The 24,968-nt window shown below is 37.8% G+C and overlaps 1 protein-coding gene across 1 annotated transcript in view; it reads right to left on the reverse strand.

The window, feature by feature from the left end:
• arih1 (ariadne ubiquitin-conjugating enzyme E2 binding protein homolog 1 (Drosophila)) overlaps positions 1 to 24,968 on the reverse strand; it is a 231,087-nt gene that overhangs the window by 22,984 nt on the left and 183,135 nt on the right. Inside the window, exon 10 of the mRNA XM_039773452.1 lies at positions 23,251 to 23,381. Within this exon, the coding sequence (XP_039629386.1) occupies positions 23,251 to 23,381 (131 nt within the window). The remainder of the gene's footprint in view (positions 1 to 23,250; positions 23,382 to 24,968) is intronic.

Below are 24,968 nucleotides of genomic sequence, written 5' to 3' on the forward strand. Positions count from 1 at the left end.
CATCCACAAAACATTCTTCCAATAGCCTTCTGGTTTGCCCATGTGATCTTTAGCAAACTGCAGATGAGCAGCAATTGTTTTTTGGAGAGCAGTGGCTTTCTCCTTACAACCCTGCCATGCACACCATTGTTGTCCAGTGTTCTCCTGATTGTGGACTCATGAACATGGACATTAGCCAATGTGAGAGAGGCCTTCAGTTGCTTAGAAGTTACCCTTGGGTCCTTTGTGACCTTGCCGACTATTACACGCCTTGCTGTTGGAGTGATCTTTATTGGTCTACCACTCCCGGGGAGGGTAACAATGGTCTTGAATTTCCTCCATTTGTACACAATCTGTCTGACTGTGGATTGGTGGAGTCCAAACTCTTTAGAGATGGTTTTGTAACCTTTTCCGGCCTGATAAGCATCAACAACTCTTTTTCTGAGGTCCTCAGAAATCCTTTGTTCGTTCCATGATACACTTTCACAAACATGTTGTGAAGAGCAGACTTTGACAGATTCCTGTTCTTTAAATAACACAGGGTGCCCACTCACATCTGATTGTCACTCCATTGATTGAAAACACCCGACTCTAATTTGACCGTCAAACTAACTGCTAATCCTAGAGGTTCACATACTTTTGCCACTCACAAATATGTAATATTCAATCATTTTCCTCAATACATAAATGACCAAGTATAATATTTTTGTTTCATTTGTTTAACTGGTTTCTCTTTATCTACTTTTAGGACTTGAGTAAAAATCTGATGATGTTTTAGGTCATATTTATGGAGAAACACAGAAAATTCTAAAGGGTTCACAAACTTTCAAGCACCACTGTATATATATCTGTGCAGTGTGCAGTTCTGGTCACCACGGTACAAAAAAAAAAGTTCAAAGTTGTACAGAGAAGAGAAACCAGGTGCATCCCCAGACCTAAGGACAAAACCTATACTGACAGACTCAGAGAATTAAACTAGTTTGGTCTCAAGCAGAGGAGTCTGTGTGGGTACCTAATCCAGGTATTTAAAAATCCTAAAAGACATTAATAAAGTAGATCCAGCAACATTCCTCTGACTTAAGGGTTAATCATGTACTACAGGACATCAGTGAAAATTAAAGGGAAGTGCATTTAAAACTGAAGCCAAGAAGCACTTCTTTATGGAAAGAGTTATGGGACTCTAGAACAAAATACAGAGACATGCAGTTAAAGCAGAAACCTTGACAATCTTTAAGAAAAATCTGGATGAGATATTGGGGAAGCTTTGCAGCTATTTAAACAAAGGGGCTTGATGAACTGAATGGTCTCCTCTCGTTTGTCAAATTTCTTATGTATCTTTATATTTATTCATCTATTTATGAATTTATTTATTTAAAGAGCTTGTGTAAAAAGCCAAATTTCCACGGGGACAAATTAAGTTCCAAAATCAAATCCTCATTAACTTAAAGTATCTTAAGGCCATTTGAAGTTTAGTGTGTTATCTCTAATATGAATGTGACATACTGTATTAACTTTTCTAAAATAATCCTTCTGTAACTTAGAAATATATTAATTAAGGTGGTTTCTTAAGAGGTAAGACCGTGAAGGGCTAGTTCTTTATTTGCCTCAAGTAGAACTGACTGCTACAATGCTTTATGGTCAGATGGTTCAAATCACTTCTTACTTTACAGTTAATTAAAAAAAAAAATCAGTAGGGATTGGTCCATATAGTATTTCCATATAAATTACACTTCAGTGATACCACAGGATATCACTCAATAGAAAACTTTATAACATAGTACAACCAATTGAACTGAGGAATAATATAGAATCAGTTATATAATATTTATTATGTACACAAGTAAATGTGGCGTAAAATGAACCGGAAGATTAATTAAATGAAAAGCTTACATTGTAATTTGAAGTAAACAAGCTGCTTGTTAGACATATTGGTACAGGGGTGGAATAACGCCGCTGTCCACTTTGATGTTTACAATTCTACTGAAGCCAGAGTTTTGGTTTGTTTTGCACTTCACACATGTGTGTCCATAATGGCCTACTGTATATATGTGTAATGACCATATAATCAAGCTTACTGCAGACGCTATAACTAGCATTTTTACCCAATAACAACAATAGTAAAATTTTCTGTAGTACTTTTTGGGTCTATATGAGTTATGCTGATAAAATTTCAGTTTGGCCTCATGATGGGTTTATTCATGTTTTCAACCTTTTTACCCCATTGTTTGTCCTGTTTGTTGTAATAAGTTCTCATTAACTAAAAGTTAAATCCTATTTATACATATGCTTGCAGCAGATTGTGGAAATCGCAAGATACCGCACGATTCAATGCAATTATAAAGCAATTCTTGATGAATTTTGATTTCTGACTTACATGATTTTTTTTTTCCCAAAATGTGACCACTTACTGTGTTTAAAACAAAATTATAATTCATCTTGAAAAATGCGCTAAACTTAAGACATTTAATTTCCATTATAACAACAACAAATGAAAGTGCCAGATGGCAAATTCCATCATGTGTACAGATACTTTACAGAATTGTGCCTATTCCACAAGAAAAATAAATATGCACCTATATGGCAGAATTTTTTGTTTAAATTACTATCAATATTAGACTGTCTCAATCACTACACATACTGTAACAAAAGTACTTCTATTATTCAATGCAAGTATGAGATATTTGAATAAAAAACAAAAATATATACAAAGACAGACACAAGTTTAATGAATTTTGTTTTAAAAAAATTTTAATTTAAGAATAACATGTTTTTTCAACGAAACAATGGCCACAGAAATTAATAATGTGATGCAAAAAAATGTTTAATGCCACACCTACACTTTTGCCGAGGCTTGGTTAGACCAAAAGTGACAGTCTGTTGTGAAATGTCTGGTCTCAGGTAGTCTCAGTCAGTAGTCTCAGTTCTGAGTCCGTGCTCCACCGAGTCTCTTCTTGGGTAGTTGTGTCATGTCCAAATACTGTACTGTTCGAGTTTCACAGAACCACCAAAAAGGTGAGAAAAGGAGTCAGTTTACGTTGAAAGAAAAATTCATAATCCTGGAAAAAGGTGACTCCGGAATGAAGAAAAATGATGTTGCGAAAGCATTCAGAATCATGCCTTCATCTAACAACTCGTTTTCATTCTGTGTTTTCATTGCTGTATTTCTCTTAAAAAAGTTCCATCTAATGTCCCATTGTCAAATACAATATTTTTTATAGTTTAAGGATCACTGTTTTATATACCAGTATTGTCAAGCTTGGCTCACAGCGTTACACAACAGACAGGAAAACAAAGGTACCTTATTAATGTATATAGTGAAGACAGGTACAATCTGAAGACTTCAAGCAAAATAGAAGCTATTAGGAGCCATGAAATGGACGAGCAGCATAGCGCGGCACGGTCTGGAGAAGACAGATCAGGAAGGAGGGTACGAGGAAGAGCATATCAAAGTCTGGTGTTAAATGTTCTAAACATTGTGCTTGTTACATAGTAAGCCTATTCCTGAAGAGGACAACAAATTACTTTTCCCTTGGTTTACTGTTTACAGAGCTGTTCTTGTGCCACCGCCATTAGAGACTGCAAATCACTTGGTGACCCCGGTCACAATACTATCCTTAATTACCCCATTATTCCTTATAATGAAATATTGTTATGGTTCCAAGAGTTTCATTATAATGGGATTCCACCTGTATATCTGACACACAAAATTTAGTGCTAGCAGTCCTAAAAGCAAAGCTATCTGGACCCAAAATCAATTTGAATAAAAGTGTGTTTTTTTCAGTGAACTCTCTAGCGCACAATACTGGACTGGACACCTTCCCATTTATCTTAGCAGATCAGTTTAAATACCTAAGGGTAAATATCACAAGTAAATAAAAAGCTCTTTATCAACAATATTTCATTGTTTTTGCGTGGGAAAAAATTAAACAAGATGTGAATAGATGGTCTACCCCCATCTCACATCAGCACAGAGAATGATGATGAGATGAACATCCTTCTCAAGCTTCTTTTCCTATGTCAAAGCATACCCATATAAAATTACAAATCACTTTTTATGAAATTAGATTCAATCATAACCTCATTTATTTGGAATTCGAAACATCCATGCATCCAAAGGGCAACGCTACAATGTCCTAAAGCAGAAGGGGACATGACACTACCTAACTTTCAATTTTATTACAGGGCGGCAAATATACAGGCCATAAAGACCTGGACATCAACACAAATCAGTGAATAATACATAGGCCTCGTCTGCAACAGAATCAAAAACTAGTAGCACTTCTTCATATTCCCTGCTTTGTGCCCCAGTAAATACAAATTACCATCAATACACCAATAATCCATTTGTCTTTCATTCACTCAGGATATGGAAACAATGTAGAAAGCACTTTAAGACAGAGCAGCTTTTATCTGTTGCACCTCTAAATAACCACCACCTTTTTCTACCCTCTCAAACATTCACAGTATTTAATGTTTGGAAAATGTTCAGGATTAAAACACTTAAGATTTGTACATAGATAATGTATTTGCATCTAATGAACTCTACGCTTCAAACTTAACTTCTCATCAATATCATTTTTGCACCACTTTCAAATTAAAAACTTTGCTAAACGGAACCTACTCAATTTTCTCACCTCCCACCCATTTCTATTCCAGAAGAATTATTGATTAGTCTTGAAGACTCAGACATTATCTGTACAATACATTAAAACATTTTAAAGCCCCTTCCATTCAAATGATCCCAGGGTACAGTGGGGAAAAGACCATTCACTTAATATTTCAGAAAAGGAGTGGAATGCAGCCATGCATAGAATACACTCTAGCTCCATATGCGCAAAGCACTTAATCCTTCAAATCAAAATATTTTATTAAGTACATTTATCTCATTTAAAATTGTCCAAAATATATAAAGAGCAAGATTCAACCTGTGAATGTTGCAATCTTGTTTCAGCCCCACTGGGCCACATGTTTTGGGCATTCACAAAATTAACATCATTTTGGACAAAAATCTTTGAATGCCTATCAGAAAGTCATGGTTTAACAATCAATCCTAACCCACTAACAGCTGTGTTTGGTGTACTTCCACACTGGCATACAGTGGAGAAAGAAAAACTAATCGCCTTGACCTTACTCTTGCTGAACTGGAATAATCCCACCCCATCTCTTTTATGTCAGTGGGTAACTGATGTTCTATACTATTTGAAACTGGAACAAAATCACATTTTCATTTAGAAGATCTGTGGCAGGATCTAATCTATAGTAATAAAAGGGACCCGCCCAATTCACCCACTCACTCACTCTCCAACTTCCCGTGTAGGTAGAAGGCTGAAATTTGGCAGGCTCATTCCTTACAGCTTACTTACAAAAGTTGGGCAGGTTTCATTTCGAAATTCTACGTATAATGGTTATAACTGGAACCTATTTTTCTCCATATACTGTAATGGACGTTAGCTCGATGGCCATGGGGGGCGGAGTTGCGTGTGACATCATCACGCTTCCCACGTAATCACGTGAACTGACTGTGACCGCAGTACTTAGAAAAGAAGGAAGAGCTCCCAAAGAGCACTTAAGAAAAACGCTGAATACTTTATTCGCGAGATACAAATTTAATGAGAAGACACGAGGTATAAACGAGACTTTGGATCACTTTGTAACGGAGTTAAAATTGCTGTAGCGAGAAACTTTTAAGTGCCGAGTCTTAACTAACATTAAATAAAGCCGTGGACATCGCAACATCACAGAAGAGAGCAGCTCACGTGAACTGACTGAACGCAGTACGAGTGATCACTTCCATGCATCAAACCTGTTCAAAAAACGCAGTTCAAGCCTTTTATTGTTTTAATATTGATGATTTTGGCATACAGCTCATGAAAACCCAAAATTCCTATCTCAAAAAATTAGAATATCATGAAAAGGTTCTCTAAACGAGCTATTAACCTAATCATCTGAATCAACTAATTAACTCTAAACACCTGCAAAAGATTCCTGAGGCTTTTAAAAACTCCCAGCCTGGTTCATTACTCAAAACCGCAATCATGGGTAAGACTGCTGTCCAGAAGGCCATCATTGACACCCTCAAGCAAGAGGGTAAGACACAGAAAGAAATTTCTGAACGAATAGGCTGTTCCCAGAGTGTTGTATCAAGGCACCTCAGTGGGAAGTCTGTGAGAAGGAAAAAGTGTGGCAGAAAATGCTGCACAACGAGAAGAGGTGACCGGACCCTGAGGAAGATTGTGGAGACGGACCGATTCCAGACCTTGAGGGACCTGCGGAAGCAGTGGACTGAGTCTGGAGTAGAAACATCCAGAGCCACCGTGTACAGGCGTGTGCAGGAAATGGGCTACAGGTGCCGCATTCCCCAGGTCAAGCCACTTTTGAACCAGAAACAGCGGCAGAAGCGCCTGACCTGAGCTACAGAGAAGCAGCACTGGACTGTTGCTCAGTGGTCCAAAGTACTTTTTCGGATAAAAGCACATTTTGCATGTCATTCGGAAATCAAGGTGCCAGAGTCTGGAGGAAGACTGGGGAGAGGGAAATGCCAAAATGCCTGAAGTCCAGTGTCAAGTACCCACAGTCAGTGATGGTCTGGGGTGCCATGTCAGTTGCTGGTGTTGGTCCACTGTGTTTTATCAAGGGCAGGGTCAATGCAGCTAGCTATCAGGAGATTTTGGAGCACTTCATGCTTCCATTTGCTGAAAAGCTTTATGGAGATGAAGATTTCATTTTTCAGCACGACCTGGCACCTGCTCACAGTGCCAAAACCACTGGTAAATGGTTTACTGACCATGGTATTACTGTGCTCAATTGGCCTGCCAACTCTCCTGACCTGAACCCCATAGAGAATCTGTGGGATATTGTGAAGAGAAAGTTGAGAGACACAAGACCCAACACTCTGGATGAGCTTAAGGCCGCTATCGAAGCTTCCTGGGCCTCCATAACACCTCAGCAGTGCCACAGGCTGATTGCCTCCATGCCACGCCGCATTGAAGCAGTCATTTCTGCAAAAGGATTCCCGACCAAGTATTGAGTGCATAACTGAACATAATTATTTGAAGGTTGACTTTTTTTCTATTAAAAACACTTTTCTTTTATTGGTCGGATGAAATATGCTAATTTTTTGAAATAGGAATTTTGGGTTTTCATGAGCTGTATGCCAACATCATCAATATTAAAACAATAAAAGGCTTGAACTACTTCAGTTGTGTGTAATGAATCTAAAATATATGAAAGTCTAATGTTTATCAGTACATTACAGAAAATAATGAACTTTATCACAATATGGTAATTTTTTGAGAAGGACCTGTATATACATACATACATATACACACACACACACACACACACACATACATATACATACATACATATATACATACATATATATATATATATATATATATATATATACATACAGTGGTGTGAAAAACTATTTACCCTCTTCCTGATTTCTTATTCTTTTGCATGTTTGTCACACAAAATGTTTCTGATCATCAAACACATTTAACCATTAGTCAAATATAACACAAGTAAACACAAAATGCAGTTTTTAAATGATGGTTTTATTATTTAGGGAGAAAAAAAATCTAAACCTACATGGCCCTGTGTGAAAAAGTAATTGCCCCCTCGTTAAAAAATAACCTAACTGTGGTGTATCACACCTGAGTTCAATTTCCGTAGCCACCTCCAGGCCTGATTACTGCCACACCTGTTTCAATCAAGAAATCACTTAACTAGGAGCTGCCTGACACAGAGAAGTAGACCAAAAGCACCTCAAAAGCTAGACATCATGCCAAGATCCAAAGAAATTCAGGAACAAATGAGAACAGAAGTAATTGAGATCTATCAGTCTGGTAAAGGTTATAAAGCCATTTCTAAAGCTTTGGGACTCCAGCGAACCACAGTGAGAGCCATTATTCACAAATGGCAAAAACATGGAACAGTGGTGAACCTTCCCAGGAGTGGCCAGCTGACCAAAATTACCCCAAGAGCGCAGAGACGACTCATCCGAGACCCCAGGACAACATCTAAAGAACTGCAGGCCTCACTTGCCTCAATTAAGGTCAGTGTTCACGACTCCACCATAAGAAAGAGACTGGGCAAAAATGGCATGCATGGCAGATTTCTAAACCACTGTTAAGCAAAAAGAACATTAGGGCTCGTCTCAATTTTGCTAAGAAACATCTCAATGATTGCCAAGACTTTTGGGAAAATACCTTGTGGACTGATGAGACAAAAGTTGAACTTTTTGGAAGGCAAATGACCCGTTACATCTGGCGTAAAAGGAACACAGCATTTCAGAAAAAGAACATCATACCAACAGTAAAATATGGTGGTGGTAGTGTGATGGTCTGGGGTTGTTTTGCTGCTTTAGGACCTGGAAGACTTGTTGTGATAGATGGAACCATGAATTCTACTGTCTACCAAAAAATCCTGAAGGAGAATGTCCGGCCATCTGTTCATCAACTCAAGCTGAAGCGATCTTGGGTGCTGAAACAGGACAATGACCCAAAACACACTAGCAAATACACCTCTGAATGGCTGAAGAAAAACAATATGAAGACTTTGGAGTGGCCTAGTCAAAGTCCTGACCTGAATCCAATTGAGATGCTATGGCATGACCTTAAAAAGGCGGTTCATGCTAGAAAACCCTCAAATAAAGCTGAATTACAACAATTCTGCAAAGATGAGTGGGCCAAAATTCCTCCAGAGTGCTGTAAAAGACTCATTGCAAGTTATCGCAAACGCTTGATTGCAGTTATTGCTGCTAAGGGTGGCCCAACCAGTTATTAGGTTTCGGGGCAATTACTTTTTCACACAGGGCCATGTAGGTTTGGATTTTTTTTCTCCCTAAATAATAAAAACCTTCATTTAAAAACTATTTTGTGTTTACTTGTGTTATATTTGACTAATGGTTAAATGTGTTTGATGATCAGAAACATTTTGTGTGACAAACATGCAGAAGAATAAGAAATTAGGATGGGGGCAAATAGTTTTTCACACCTATATATATATATATATCTATATATCTATATACAGTGGAGGAAATAATTATTTGACCCCTCACTGATTTTGTAAGTTTGTCCAATGACAAAGAAATGAAAAGTCTCAGAACAGTATCATTTCAATGGTAGGTTTATTTCAACAGTGGCAGATTGCACATCAAAAGGAAAATCGAAAAAATAACTTTAAATAAAAGATAGAAATTGATTTGCATTTCATTGAGGGAAATAAGTTTTTGAACCCTCTAACAAAAAGACTTAATACTTAGTGGAAAACCCTTGTTTGCAAGCACAGAGGTCAAAGCGTTTCTTGTAATTGATGACCAAGTTTGCACATTTTAGGAGGAATGTTGGTCCACTCCTCTTTGCAGATCATCTCTAAATCCCTAAGGTTTCGAGGCTGTCTCTGTGCTACTCTGAGCTTGAGCTCCCTCCATAGGTTTTCTATTGGATTAAGGTCCGGAGACTGACTAGGCCACTCCATGACCTTAATGTGCTTCTTCTTGAGCCACTCCTTTGTTGCCTTTGCTGTATGTTTTGGGTCATTGTCGTGCTGGAACACCCATCCACGACCCATTTTCAGTTTCCTGGCAGAGGGAAGGAGATTGTCGCTCAGGATTTCATGATACATGGCTCCGTCCATTTTCCGTTAATGCGATTAAGTTGTCCTGTGCCCTTAGCAGAAAAATACCCCCAAAGCAAAATGTTTCCACCCCCATGCTTGACGGTGGGGCGGTGTTTTGGGGTCATAGGCAGCATTTTCTTCCTCCAAACACAGCGAGTTGAGTTAATGCCAAAGAGCTCTATTTTGGTCTCATCAGACCACAGCACCTTCTCCCAGTCACTCTCTGAATCATTCAGGTGTTCATTGGCAAACTTCAGGCGGGCCTGCACATGTGCCTTCTTGAGCAGGGGGACCTTGCGAGCCCTGCAGGATTTTAATCCATTGCAGTGTAATGTGTTTCCAATGGTTTTCTTGGTGACTGTGGTCCCTGCTAATTTGAGGTCATTAACTAACTCCTCCCGTGTAGTTCTAGGATTCTTTTCACCTTTCTCAGAACCATTGACACCCACGAGGTGAGATCTTGCGTGGAGCCCCAGAGCGAGGTCGATTGATGGTCATTTTGTGCTCCTTCCATTTTGAACAATCGCACCAACAGTTGTCACCTTCTCTCCCAGCTTCTTGCTAATGGTTTTGTAGCCCATTCCAGCCTTGTGCAGGTCTACAATTTTGTCTCTGACATCCTTGGACAGCTCTTTGGTCTTTCCCATGTTGTAGAGTGTGGAGTCTGCTTGATTGATTGATTCTGTGGACAGGTGACTAGTTAAGACAGGTGTCCTTAATGAGGGTGACTAATTGAGTAGAAGTGTCTAACCACTCTGTGGGAGCCAGAACTCTTAATGGTTGGTAGGGGTTCAAAAACTTATTTCCCTCAATGAAATGCAAATCAATTTCTATCTTTTATTTAAAGTTATTTTTTGATTTTCCTTTTGATGTGCAATCTGCCACTGTTGAAATAAACCTACCATTGAAATGATACTGTTCTGAGACTTTTCATTTCTTTGTCATTGGACAAACTTACAAAATCAGTGAGGGGTCAAATAATTATTTCCTCCACTGTATATCAATATATCTATATCTATCTATCTATCTATATATATATATATATATATATATATATATCTATATCTATATCTATATATATATATATATATATATATATATTAGGTGGGACTCAATTAAAAAAATTAATCTAATTAATCTAATTAATTAGAAGCGCACACATTACTTTGCCCCAAAGCGCAAATGGTTTTTTTTTAATTTAAAAGGGTTTTAGTGGGCGACAGAATCAAATAATAGACATGGACATGAATAAACTCAGGCTCTTTTAATTTTTGAAAAAAAGAAATGCATTTAAACTGCATTTCAATTCAAATCAGAATCATCATCCGTGGCTAAAATTGGGCAGACTTAAAAATAAAGTGGTATTCTAAGTACTTTAAGTACATGTTCAGAATGGTATTGTCTTTAAATAATAAGTAAGAAAAATTTCAACATAAAGTGCAGTTTTTCATCTTAAAAAAATAAAGCAGAAACATAAAAGTTAATTTGACCAGCTTCACCTTTAAACTCTGAGTAACCTTAGCCAAAATTATTTTGTACATTAGGCTAAAACATTGTGATCATTGAACATAATGTAATTAAAATTACTAACGGTCACAGAAGTCCAATGATCCCCAATAAGAGCCAAAAAGTCCGCTTTCTGTAATGCATCTAATTTTGCTTGCTTTTCAGTGTCATAAAGCTGTTGAATTCTACTTGAAATAGTCTCTCGGCACGGCAGTTGAAAAGTTGGATGACCTGACGCTAACTGTAGCACATTTTCTAACCCCCTATCTTCCAGCACTGTTAGTGGTCTACAGTCCAAAGCAATCCATTTTGCGAGATAATTTGTAAGTTTGACCGATGTTGACTTACTAATTTTGGTCCTGAAGCCAGTCATTTCATCAGTTTTGGGCTGCTGACACCTTTTGTTGGTACTCAAACTTGTACTGCTAGTTCTAACAGCATACACAGTTTCTGTGTTCGCTGTAACATGTTTTGCATTTAGATGGTACCGTAAGGTTGAAGTGCCTCGGTGTTATGCAAACTCCTTTTTGCACAGTTTGCACAAAACCACGCTTTTATCAAGGCTTCCGTCGGGTAGTCTTTTGAAATGAAATTTTCCTCCAATCAGTCCAAGCAAAGCGCTTTCTTCCGACTCTTATATTTTGTAGCTCTGATGTGTGCATCAATGTAATCGGTGTACCAGGAAATCATGCATTAAGAGAAGTTCCCCTTTGCTTGGAATGCAAAGTGTGATTAAATGCGTTATTTTTAACGCGTTATGGAGCACATGCATCGAAGCTTCTCAGCTGTGCTTGTGCTAAGAAAAGGAAACATTTTAAAAATAACGTAACATGATTGTCAATGTAACCTTTTGTAAGTAGAGCCTGGAGGATTCAGAGTGTGGAGAAACTCTAGAGACAGCGTGTGTTTTAACTTGTGGATTTTTCTGTGAGTATTTGGTGGCAGCGTGACAAAGTTGCTTCCGCAAGACTGTGTTAGCTGCGGAGCTCAGCTCAGAGCGAAATGAGGTGAATGGGAGGGGGAGAGGATGACGTCACTCCCCCACCCGCCTCAACTGTAAATCCCCCCACAAACACAGTCTCTCGGAATTTGCATAAGCACAGCCATTCACCAGCAATTTTAACTTAGTTACAAAGTGATCAAAACTCGTTTATACCCTGCATCCTCTCATTAAACTTGTATCCCGCATTAGTCGTGGGCATGACAAACGCCAGCGGCAGTCTGTCTATGAACTTAATTTAAACTTTAGGTTTACACCGTGCTTTGTTTACAAAGTAGCTGCAGTCATGAATATGCTTGTATGCGTCACTGTGCATGACAAATGGCAGTGGGAGCGTGTCTATAAACTTAAACTTACGGTTTACACCGTGCTTTGTTTCCGCAGTAGCTGCACTTATGAATATGCTGGTATGTGTCACTCGCTCGCTTGTTATTGTTTTGCTGCCTTCTCAATTGTATAATGCATGTTTTCTTCAGCGCTTTTTGGAGCTCTTCCTTGTTTTCTACATACTGCGCTCAGTCAGTTCACGTGATTACGCGGGAGGCGTGATGATGTCACACAAAACTCTGCCCCCAACGGCCAGCGAGCTGAACTCCATTACAGTATATGGAGAAAAATAGGTTCCAGTTATGACCATTACGTTAGAATTAGTGATGAGTGAGTGCTTTGACTTTTATTAGCATAGATATGTATGTATGATTATATAAATATATATGTAGATATGTATATAAATGTGTAAATATATATATGTATATAAATGTGTAAATATATATGTATATAAATACATATAAATACATATATAAATACATATATATATATATATATATATATATATCTATACTAATAAAAGGCAAAGCCCTCACTGACTGACTCACTACTAATTCTCCAACTTCCCGTGTAGGTAGAAGGCTGAAACTTGGCAGGCTCATTCCTTACAGCTTCCTTACAAAAGTTGGGCAGGTTTCATTTCGAAATTCTACGCATAATGGTCATAACTAGAAGCTATTTTCTCCATTTACTGTAATGGAGTTGAGCTCGAAAGCCGTGGGGCGGAGTTTAGTGTGACATCATCACGCCTCTCACATAATCACGCATTGCGTAGAAAACCAGGAAGAGCTACAAAAGCGCTGAAGAAAACATGCATTATATAATTAAGAAGGCAGCGAAACAATTAGAAGCGAGCGACATATAAAACCATATTCAGTGGCTCACGTGAACTGACGCAATGCGCAGACAAAAAGCAACAGTTCCAAAGAGTGCTGAACAAAAACCGAATTACACTGCTACGCTCAAATAGACAAACCGCATGCCGTGGCGCAATAATAGAGGCTTAGCCTCTAGCGCGACTTCGAGGTTCGATTCGAGAGGGGATGCACTAAGTATGTACGCGCTTCTCGATTCATTTTAGCCTCGCATCCCCTTGGTTTGAGGCGTATGAAAAAATATGCGGTTAACGCAGAAAGACAGATCACCAATTGAAGCTTTATGAATAATGGATAATTTATTAGCGATCAATGATTGTTTTGGTAAAGCCATACTCAGTGTATTCATTAGATGAGCGGTAAAAAAGTAAGAGCGAGGGGAGGGTAACTTATTGAGGCACACAGGCAAAACCACAATAGCACGCGGGCTCGATGTACTGTAGTGCGCGTCAACTCGATCTGAATTGCGATCACATTGAAAAAATATTTCTTTTCAAGTTCTATTTAGTCCATATGTGTCAAACTCAAGGCCCACGGGCCACATCCCGCCCGTGTAATTATATCCGCCCAGATCATTTTATATACTGTATTATTGTTATTAATGGCCGGGGATATGAAGCGCTGGTAACACAATAAACTACAGATCCCATAATGCAGCGCTTCAGCTGCCTTGCCGAACACTTACGCGTTAATCAAGTCTAGCTTATGATGCTGCAAGTTATTGCGAAGCTAGCCCACACGATGCCAAGAGAAAAGGTGATTCTGAACATAGAGCCTTTAAAACCGATGGGAGGCTGAGTATATGTTTACTGACATTGCGGTAAACCCGTGTGTCTCATTTGTGGAGCTAATGTGGCTGTAATTACAGAATTTAATCTAAGACGGCACTATGAGACAAAACATCAAGATAACCTGAAAGACCTGAATGCAATGCACAAGATACAGAAAGCAGAAGAGTTAAAGAAGAATCTGACACTTCAGCAGGCGTTTTTACCGTGCAAAATCACAAAGTGATTTCAAGTGAAGCTACTTTTATGGGAGACACAAATGCACCAGTGCAACTTGCCCCACTTTCCCTGTTGCCAAGTAATGTTGAACCAAGTCGGCACAACGGTGTTCCCAAATACGCACTTTGCTGATAAACTGGCGCACTGCGCACTGAGTTCGCACGGCGCTTTGGTGACTTTGAAGAACAAAAAAAGAATTTGGAGTTGTTTCGCAACCCATTTGCGTCGATGTGGAAACTGCACCTGTGCAGATTCAGATGGAGGTGATTGAGCTGCAGTGTAATGGCACACTGAAGGCAAAGTCGATACTGCACGGCCCGCACAGTTTATTCACTCCATTCCCAGAAATGCTCCAGCTCCGTCTACATGCGGCTCGAACCTTGTGCATGTTTGGTAGCACATATCTGTGTGAGAAGCTCTTCTCAGTCATGAAGACTAACAAAACAGCACACAGGAGTCGCCTCACTGATGAGCACCTGCAGTCCATCCTGAGAATCTCCACAACACAGAACCTCACACCAAACATAAACGAACTTGTTGCCAAAAAAGATGCCAGCGTCCAGCTCTGATAAAATGACATAAGAGCAAAGACAACTGAATGATTTGATTTGTTATTGCTGAAAAGAACAAATTTTATTTATATTTCCAGGTTTTGTTATGCACCATGTTCATATTTGAATTTGTATAATTTTGACAGGATATATTTTTATGGAGAGCAAAATCTTTTGGGATATTTAAAATTAAAGTTTATTTTTTATATAAAATTACATAAGAGTAAAGAAATTTGAATGTTTGTTCTTTTAACGTTTACTTTATTTCTAACTTGTATAATTTAGACAGGATATATTTTTATGGAGAGCAAAATATTATAAGTTATTTAAGGTTTGAGTTGATTTATTCCGGAATAATATTCTGTCGACTAAATAAAAATCCCTTCTATTTAAAATTTAAATAGAACTTGAACAGATACGATAGTTCATAATATCCACGCAGACTTGCGTAAGAGCGGAGTCATCCGTTTTAACAAACAGCGTATTGCACTGATCTGAAATAGCCTGCCCATTTAATTATTTAGGAATGGATAAATAAATTAAGATTTTGTACAAATAATGTTTTCATTTTCTTCCTTCATGGATTCTGGCACACCCAGCAACAGTTGCTCGCACCCTAAAGACTGTATATATGTATGTGTATGTATATATATATACAAACCGGATTCCAAAAAAGTTGGGACACTATACAAATCGTGAATAAAAACTGAATGCAATGATTGGAGGTCCCAACTTCTAATATTTTATTCAGAATAGAACATAAATCACGGAACAAAAGTTTAAACTGAGAAAATATATCATTTTAAGGGAAGAATATGTTGATTCAGAATTTCATGTTGTCAACAAATCCCAAAAAAGTTGGGACAAGGCCATTTTCACCACTGTGTGGCATCTCTCATTCTTCTTACAACACTCAACAGACGTCTGGGGACTGAGGAGACCAGTTTCTCAAGTTTAGAAATAGGAATGCTCTCCCATTCTTGTCTAATACAGGCCTCTAACTGTTCAATCGTCTTGGGCCTTCTTTGTCGCACCTTCCTCTTTATGATGTGCCAAATGTTCTCTATAGGTGAAAGATCTGGACTGCAGACTGGCCCATTTCAGTACCCGGATCCTTCTCCTACGCAGCCATGATGTTGTGATTGATGCAGAATGTGGTCTGGCATTATCTTGTTGAAAATCTTCCCTGAAAGAGATGACATCTGGATGGGAGCATATGTTGTTCTAGAACCTGAATATATTTTTCTGCATTGATGGTGCCTTTCCAGACATGCAAGCTGCCCATGCCACACGCACTCATGCAACCCATACCATCAGAGATGCAGGCTTCTGAACTGAGCATTGATAACAACTTGGGTTGTCCTTGTCCTCTTTGGTCCGGATGACATGGCGTCCCAGATTTCCAAAATGAACTTCGAATCGTGACTCGTCTGACCACAGAACAGTCTTCCATTTTGCCACACTCCATTTTAAATGATCCCTGGCACAGTGAAAACGCCTGAGCTTGTGGATCTTGCTTAGAAATGGCTTCTTCTTTGCACTGTAGAGTTTCAGCTGGCAACGGCGGATGGCACGGTGGATTGTGTTCACTGACAATGGTTTCTGGAAGTATTCCTGAGCCCATTCTGTGATTTCCTTTACAGTAGCATTCCTGGTTGTGGTGCAGTGTCGTTTAAGGGCCCGGAGATCACGGGCATCCAGTATGGTTTTACGGCCTTGACCCTTACGCACAGAGATTGTTCCAGATTCTCTGAATCTTCAGATGATGTTATGCATAGTTGATGATGATAGATGCAAAGTCTTTACAATTTTTCGCTGGGTAACACCTTTCTGATATTGCTTCACTATCTTTCCACTAACACTGTGGGAATTGGTGATCCTCTACCCATCTTGGCTTCTGAGAGACACTGCCACTCTGAGAAGCTCTTTTTATACCCAATCATGTTGCCAATTGACCTAATTAGTGTTAATTGGTCTTCCAGCTCTTCGTTATGCTCAAATTTACTTATTCCAGCCACTTATTGCTACTTGTCCCAACTTTTTTGGGATTTGTTGACACTGTGAAATTTTGAATCAACATATTTTTCCTTTAAAATGATACATTTACTCGGATTAAGCGTTTGATCTGTCATCTACGTTCTATTACAAATAAAATATTGACATTTGCCATCTCCACATCATTGCATTCAGTTTTTATTCACAATTTGTTTAGTGTCCCAACTTTTTGGAATCGGTTTGTGTATATATATATATATATATATATATATATATATATATATATGTATATGTGTGTGTGTGTGTGTATATGTAGATAATATATATATACTAGCAAAATACCCGAAAATTAAACCTTTTTAAACTGAGCGAAAATATACCAATAATTATTTGTTAAGGATCTCTTTGTATACCACATTGTGAGTTGACCCTCGGTTGTAATATGACCAAGCTGTGCGCTGAGCTTACTCTTGAGCATGCAACGTACAGTTGGTCATGTGAACAGTAATCTTGTTTCAAATCTCACAGCTTGGATTGCTGCTGTCATAATCGGTTTGAATTTCATTGTTTGTTTCAATTACGACAGTATTTGTAGGACTTGTGTTGAAGAGACATTCGGCATCTGTCAAGCGTTGTAAGTATACAACCAGTTTCATTGATAACTTTACATTCAGCTTTTGAGAGTTTAAACATTTATAAACATCAAAGTGTCCACTACTGAAATCGTCACCTGTGAATCTAAGATGTTTAAGAGGCATTGGTGGTTGTCCAAAGGTGTAAAATATTTGGCCATTTCAGTACACTTGAAAGCGACAACCGAACAATTCAGCGGCAGCCATCAACTCACATGCAGTTGCATAGGTGAAGGGCTTAAGCATTTCACTCTTATAGTGCTCCTGTGTAGTATAATTATCTCCTGTACCGTCATCAGTCCACACCTTGAACCTGTCCCAGGCATTCAATACATAAGACACAGTTTCTCCAGATATCAAGAGTGAGCCTGATATGGCCGTGCAATATGTAACAAAGAGAATGGAAAAGGCAGGTGCCATCTCCGGGCATGGAAACCATTCGGTAAGTGACAGTTCTTTGATCGATGGTGATCACCTCGATAGACATGTTAATGTGGGTACGGTTGGAATGATAAAGGAAATGGGTACCTGAACAATGTAAAGTAAGTCTAAAATACCTACACAATAACTATAATTGTAATAAACGAACAATAAAACAGCGGAGAAGACGTGAATTAAATAAAAAGGCTGTAGTTATCAGCAGGGAGACATGAATCCTGTGGCAAAGCAAGGAAGGGAATGTAGAGACTGGAGCGACAGATGGCCTTATATAGGCAGGCAGCCAACAACATGGGAGGCGTTAGGATGGGAGACCCAACGCCGCCTCACATGGTGACCGAGCTGCAGGCTATGGACGTATATATATTTACGTAAGTAGGATTCAGTTAGCTTTTATTAGTATAGATATATGACAACAACACTCATAACAGTGACAAAACAATTACATTGACAATCATGTTACGTTATTTTTAAAATGTTTCCTTTTCTTTTTCATAACTTCTTTAACACACTACTTCTCTGCTGCGAAGCACGGGTATTTTGCTAGTCTATACTAATAAAAGGCAAAGCCCTCACTAACTGACTCACTCACTCACTCACTCATCACTAATTCTCCAACTTCCCGTGTAGGTAAAAGGCTGAAATTTGGCAGGCTTATTCCTTACATCTTACTTACAAAAGTTAAGCAGGTTTCATTTTGAAATTCTATGTGTAACGGTCATAACGGTCGACAACGTTCACCATGTTGAACTTTCTTATTTATGGCCACATCTTCACGAAATTTGGTAGGCGGCCTTCCTGCACTAACCGAAACCAATGTACGTACTTATTTCGGTGGTATGACGCCACTGTTGGCCGCCATATTGAACTTTCGAACGGTCTTTGTTACTTATGGGCCCATCTTCAAGAAATTTGGTACGCGGGTTCCCAACGCTAACTGAATCCTACTTACGCATACATATATCGTCCATAGCCTGCAGCTCGGTCACTGTGTGAGGCGGCGTTGGGTCCCCCATCCCAATGCCTCCCACGTTGTTGGCTGCCTGCATAAGGCCGTCCGTTGCTCCGGTCTCTACATTCCCTTCTTTGATTTGCCACGGGATTCACGTCTCACTGCTGATAACTGCAGCCCTTTTATTTAATCCACGGCTTCTCCGCTGTTTTATTGTTCATTTATTATGATTATAGTTATTGTGTAGGTATTTTAGACTTACTTTACATTGTTTAGGTACCCATTTCCTTTATCGTTCCAACTGTACCGCCATTAACATGTCTATCGAGGTGATCACCATTGATCAAAGAACTGTCACTTACCGAGTGGTTTCCATTCTCAGAGATGGCACCTGCCTTTTCCATTCTCTTTGTTACGTATTGCACGGCCATATCAGGCTCACTCTTGATATTCGGAGGAACATTGTCTCTTATGTATTGAATGACTGTTACAGGTTCAAGGTGTGGACTGATGACGGTACAAGAGATAATTGTAGGAGCAATATAACAGTGAAATGCTTAAGCCCTTTACCTATGCTTTTGCATGTGAAATGTTGATGGCTGCCGCTGAATTGTTCGGTTGTCGCTTTCAAGTGTACTTAAATGGCCAAATATTTTACACCTTTCGACAACCGCCAATGGCTCTTACACATCTTAGATTCACAGGTGACAATTTCAGTAGTGGACACTTTGATGTTTATGAATGTTTAAACTCTCAAAAGCTGGATGTGAAGTTATCAATGAAACGGGTTGTATGCTTACAACGCTTGACAGATGCCGAATGTCACTTTAACACAAGTCCTGCAAATACTGTCGTAATTGAAACAAACCATGAAACTCAAACCGATTATGACAGCAGCAATCCAAGCTGTGAGATTTGAGGCAAGAATACTTTTCACATGGCCAACTGTATGTTGCATGCTCAAGAGTAAGCGCACAGCTTGGTCATATTACAACCGGAGGGCCGAACTGACAATGTTGTATACAAAGAGATCCTTAACAAATAATTATTGGTATATTTTCGCTCAGTTTAAAAAGGTTTAATTTTCTTCTTAATAAAAATTTTAAGGCAGCATTTCGCTGCTGCAAAGCGCGGGTATTTTGCTAGTCAATAATATATAGAACAAGCATAAGGGCCGGGAATCGTTTAAAAAAAATTAACTAGAAAAAGAGGATGCAGCATTGGCAAGGTTCTGTTCCAAGACTTTCACTTCCCTCAGTCAGTGTCAGGTACTCCTTCAATGTAAAAGGAACCACAGCATAGAGAGAAGTGTGTACATTGCAACAGGTACACATGTCATAAACGTGGGAAGAATGGTCCTTGGGTGTGTGGGGACTGGAAACACCACCACGCACCAAGTTCTGGAGACTGGGCAAGATTGGTTGGGGATAAAAAGAAACAAGGTCACTGATTACAACTGCAAGAAGGCATGCAAATGAATTTAAATAATATTAATAATATTGCATCAGTGCCACAATGTTTTACAAAATGTATTATACAGGTCATAAAATTAATAATTCCAAATAGCATATATGCTTATGTCTGTTTTTTGTCATTGCGGCTTTGACATCATAAGGTGTATACTAATTCAGTGTTAGCAGGAACACGCAATAAAACTGAATAATAAAAAAAAAAAAATTCAAGTGACAATGTCATACCAAAAAAGCATGACACACCAGCATTTGTGTGTCAGGTTTTATCCCTCCAGATCAGAGAATTTCCAGTTTCATTGTCTCAAATCACCACTCACATCTACAGTTATTCCCAGTTTCAAAGAAAAACTAACAACGTCAGATCTGGTGTCGGTTTGGGGGTGCGGGGGTTGTATCGTGATCATGACAGAGAATAAAAGTGGGAACAAAAATGCTAACTTTTACAAGTACTATAAATTTGCACTGGCTGTTACAGACACAAATCAAATGTATGTTTTTATTGTATAATATTCATAATAAGAGCAGCTCACAAATCAAAATGGTAAATTTGCGAGACACCCAGGATCAATCCCACGGACTCTTGATTACAAGTCAGCAGCTGCACCAAAGATGCTGTTGTATTGCACTTGCACCAGGCTGCTTGCTGTTTGTGCTGATCGACACATTTACAACACAAAAGATGCTGATGGAGAGGTGCGAAGGGATTTAAGATGGGCCAGGATTACGAGTTCCCGAGCTTTGGTAATTCTAGTATTAATTCACATCATTATGAACTTTATCAATGTAAAATAGTAGAAGTATAATTTAAATTTAAAAATGTTTACAATTAAAAAATAAAAAGAACTTTTAATGACTAGTAACTATGAATAGTACAATGGTACAATGCACAGAGTATTTTCCATTTCATTCGTAAGCCCATACAAAAGTAAAATTGAGTTGTGTACAATGATGTAGGTTTGTTAAAGACAAGGAGTCGCAATGCATCGTAGAACATTTTTTCCCCACCCCTCGTACGGAAGATTAAACAAATGGATCAACCATGGATAATACTAGCTTACTGATGTTGTCCTTCTTGTGATCCTAGTTGAAAGAATTTTTTAATTGGAAAGCAAAAAACCACACAACATTTTTATACTTTTAAGTTTATAGTTTTAGGCACCCATGGAGCTGGTGCCTATGCATGTGTGTGATTGTCTTTGTGTTTCTTTCTGTTCATCATACAAAGACAAGAAAAAAAGGTGACAGCTATGGTCACTAACAAATTTCTTTGTGTGTGTGTCTGCAAACTTGTGTGAATGTATACTGAAATGATTTTAACTCTCCAAAACTACACATGCAATAATTTTGCAAATCAACAGTCCTGATCCTATGACTTAACAGAGCAGACTGCGAAATTCCTGGTTAAATTAAACAATTTCTACTGCAGTTATCACTGGACATAGGTGAAATTCGACCAAAAACAAAGCATCAGGAGCATGTAACAAGGCAAACATGGTGCAACTTGTTTGAAGGAGATAGGTCTAAATAGACCTATCACTGTACATTGGTCTCAGCGTTCAGGATAGATATCCTGGAAATCGTTTAAAAATCTTTACTAAGATGTAGTCATCAATAAGTTATATGCAGTGTAAAAAAAACACAATTTTCTGATGAAAATTTTAACTTTAAGAAATGAAAATCAATTTGGATTTTCAATAGACACACACAAATCATGAATATCATATCCTTTCCTGGCCATCTTTAAGCGCAGTTAAATCAGACAACAAAATCATGACCTCAAAAACAGTAAAATGTCACAGTTATTTTGAAAATCCTAGGCTGAAGTGCAGACATAAAAAACTTAGAAATGTTCATACAGACAATCTTTAATGTAACGGTGCTGTAATAGTTTGCCATGAGAGAAAAGGGCAAACCTCCGCAAACATTTCCTCTTGGACATTAGAGGAAGCCTTTGCTTATTCTTTTAAGAAAGGTAATGGGCAACCAGTTACTGAAATTATGTTTTTACTTTTGACAATGAAGACTGGATAACCGTTTGTTAAACAAGTATTAATATATGGTGTTAACTAGAGGCTTCAGATCTTGCACAAGCTTTACATTTTGTCTTTGCTGTCAAAAGTCCCCTCTACTTATATTTTTTGTACGTAAACATACCTTTTCAAAGCACCATACACCATCTGAGCTACCTAGTGAACTTTAGTTCTCTATTTCTGTGAAGCACAATCCTCTCTATGATGAGATAAGCCCTCCTTGCACAAGTCATACTTTTTTCAGTCCTTACATGTTCGATCATTGATTAACTATACCGTTTAAATAGTGCAACTGTTTATTTGTTCTGTGTAAATCTTGGCTTTACCATGGCACCTAACCTTCCAATATCAAGTGCTTCTGATGCTCAGAGAAGGAGATTTTGGACATCATCTAAACACAGTACTTTACAGCAAAAACCTTTCTACTTTCTGCTTGAGTGAGTGTTGGTCAAATAGACATTGACTGTGTACTGTTTACAAAACCTACAAAAGAACAGATTTACTCAACACCAAGATTTATTGAGCCCAACACTGAAAAACTAGAAACACTCATCTTTAATAGAGTAATTAATTGAATTTCATTATAAATGAAGATGAATGGTGTGAAAATGGAAGACAGTCAGCTCCATAAAAATTAACTTTCTTTAAAATTTGGAAAAGTGCACATCTTGTGGTATCAGCATAGTCTTTATTCACATTAAAACATACTGATCCATTTAACACATAAATGATGTTAAAAAAAAAAGAAAAAAAAGAAAAAAAAAAAAAAGAGAGTGCAACTAAACATGATCTCTACTGTAGATAGATTCTCACTAACCCTAAAACAAAGATAAGCAAGGTCAGTTTAAATACACAAACTCACCATGCAGATCCATGAGGTTCCCAAGGTCCAAGGCAAACCCAACAAAATTCTGCTTTACAGTTCTGGTTACGACACACCATGTGATTACAGCCCCCATCTTTCTCTATAGTCACATGGCATTTTGGACATTCCTAGAAATACAGACCACTTTAATCCACAACATATGCAAAACAAAACCAGTTTATTTTAGACAGTAAGACAAACTGCATATGATCATCAATCTACTGAATAAAACACACAGTGGTCCAAAGCAACAATCCATTATTTTTCTACATGATGGTCATGTAAAGAAACGTACTTGAAAATTATTGCACCTGTGCTATATAGCTGAACCTTCATAAATTTAGGGCCTGTGATGGACTTGGTGATTTTAAGTGAAAAACTAACTAATTTGAAACCAAAATTTGTATCAAAAAGTAAAAAATAGTGTACAGATGTAGGAAAAGTGAGGTATATTCTAATACCACATTATTACAAGTTAAAATCCTCAGTAGTAGCATACATACTGTTTTTTCCAAGCATTACAGTACAGGAACAGTGGAATAAATTAGTACAACTGACAGATTCATTTAAATTTTAATACATACTATTACATGATGGTCTACAAATTCAAATGTATTTGGACTTTAGTAGAAAGACTGATAATATTAAACAATTAACTCAATTAAATTGGTTTACAATATACACTTTAAAGTATGAACACTTCTTGCATGAGTTTTCAAGGTCACTTTCAAGAATTTATTCTGGCTTACATTTTACAGTACTCAACTTCATAAAAGATGTTTATAAAGTAAAGAAACATTATTAAAATTTAATGCAGGGCACTTTTCCCCTGCTGTTAGCATTTAAAGTTTATTCCTAAAAGGAAAAAACATACAATTTATATGACACTATTATGGACTATCAAAGGAGAGCATACTTTAACCAGATGCTACAAAAAATAATGATATGAAGGTCAAAATTGTTGTTTTAGCAGTTGCTTCAAGCTACACAAGCAAATTCAGATATGACATTAAAGAAAGATTGTAAGCTGGAAAGTCAAAGGTCTCAATCATAACCTAAAAAAGTATCTTCCAAATCTCAGGCTGTAAGGTCAAGATATTGTTTTTACAACAGACTCACCTAAAAGGTAAGGGATCAGTTTGAACTGAAAAGAGACTTGATCTGTAAATTTTGTTTATTACAGCTATGATAAGAAAACCAGAGGTATGGAAATTTAAATCCAAAAAAAAAAAAATCAAACTTGTAGTATTTGATCCTGAACAGTGCCTTGTAATGGTGGTGGGTAAGCATATGCACCTAATGCAGACAGAGAATTTAAGAAAAAAGTATCTGCACTGATTCCTAATATGAGCAGTAATTATTATAATAATGGCTAGAGATTCTAATTGTGCTTTAAACCCTTACTTGGATAGCTTCTTAATTATATAAAAAAAAACAAAAAAAAAAACTATAACATCTAAAACAGAAAAGATAATTGCACAAATCACTGTGGATTACAATAAGATCACAAACATTTCTGAAGACATCATTATGCTACATAATTGCACAAATCACTGTGGATCACAATAAGATCACTAACATTTCTGAAGACATCATTATGCTACAGTGATGTTACATCAACAAAGAATGATGACCCAGTATCAAAGTTTATCATATTACCTATCATACAATTCTTCCTCTACTATGCTTCACAGATAGTGTCATTCTTTGTATCT

The sequence above is a fragment of the Polypterus senegalus genome, chromosome 12 (assembly GCF_016835505.1).
Source record: "Polypterus senegalus isolate Bchr_013 chromosome 12, ASM1683550v1, whole genome shotgun sequence".
Classification (NCBI taxonomy): Eukaryota; Metazoa; Chordata; class Cladistia; order Polypteriformes; family Polypteridae; genus Polypterus; species Polypterus senegalus.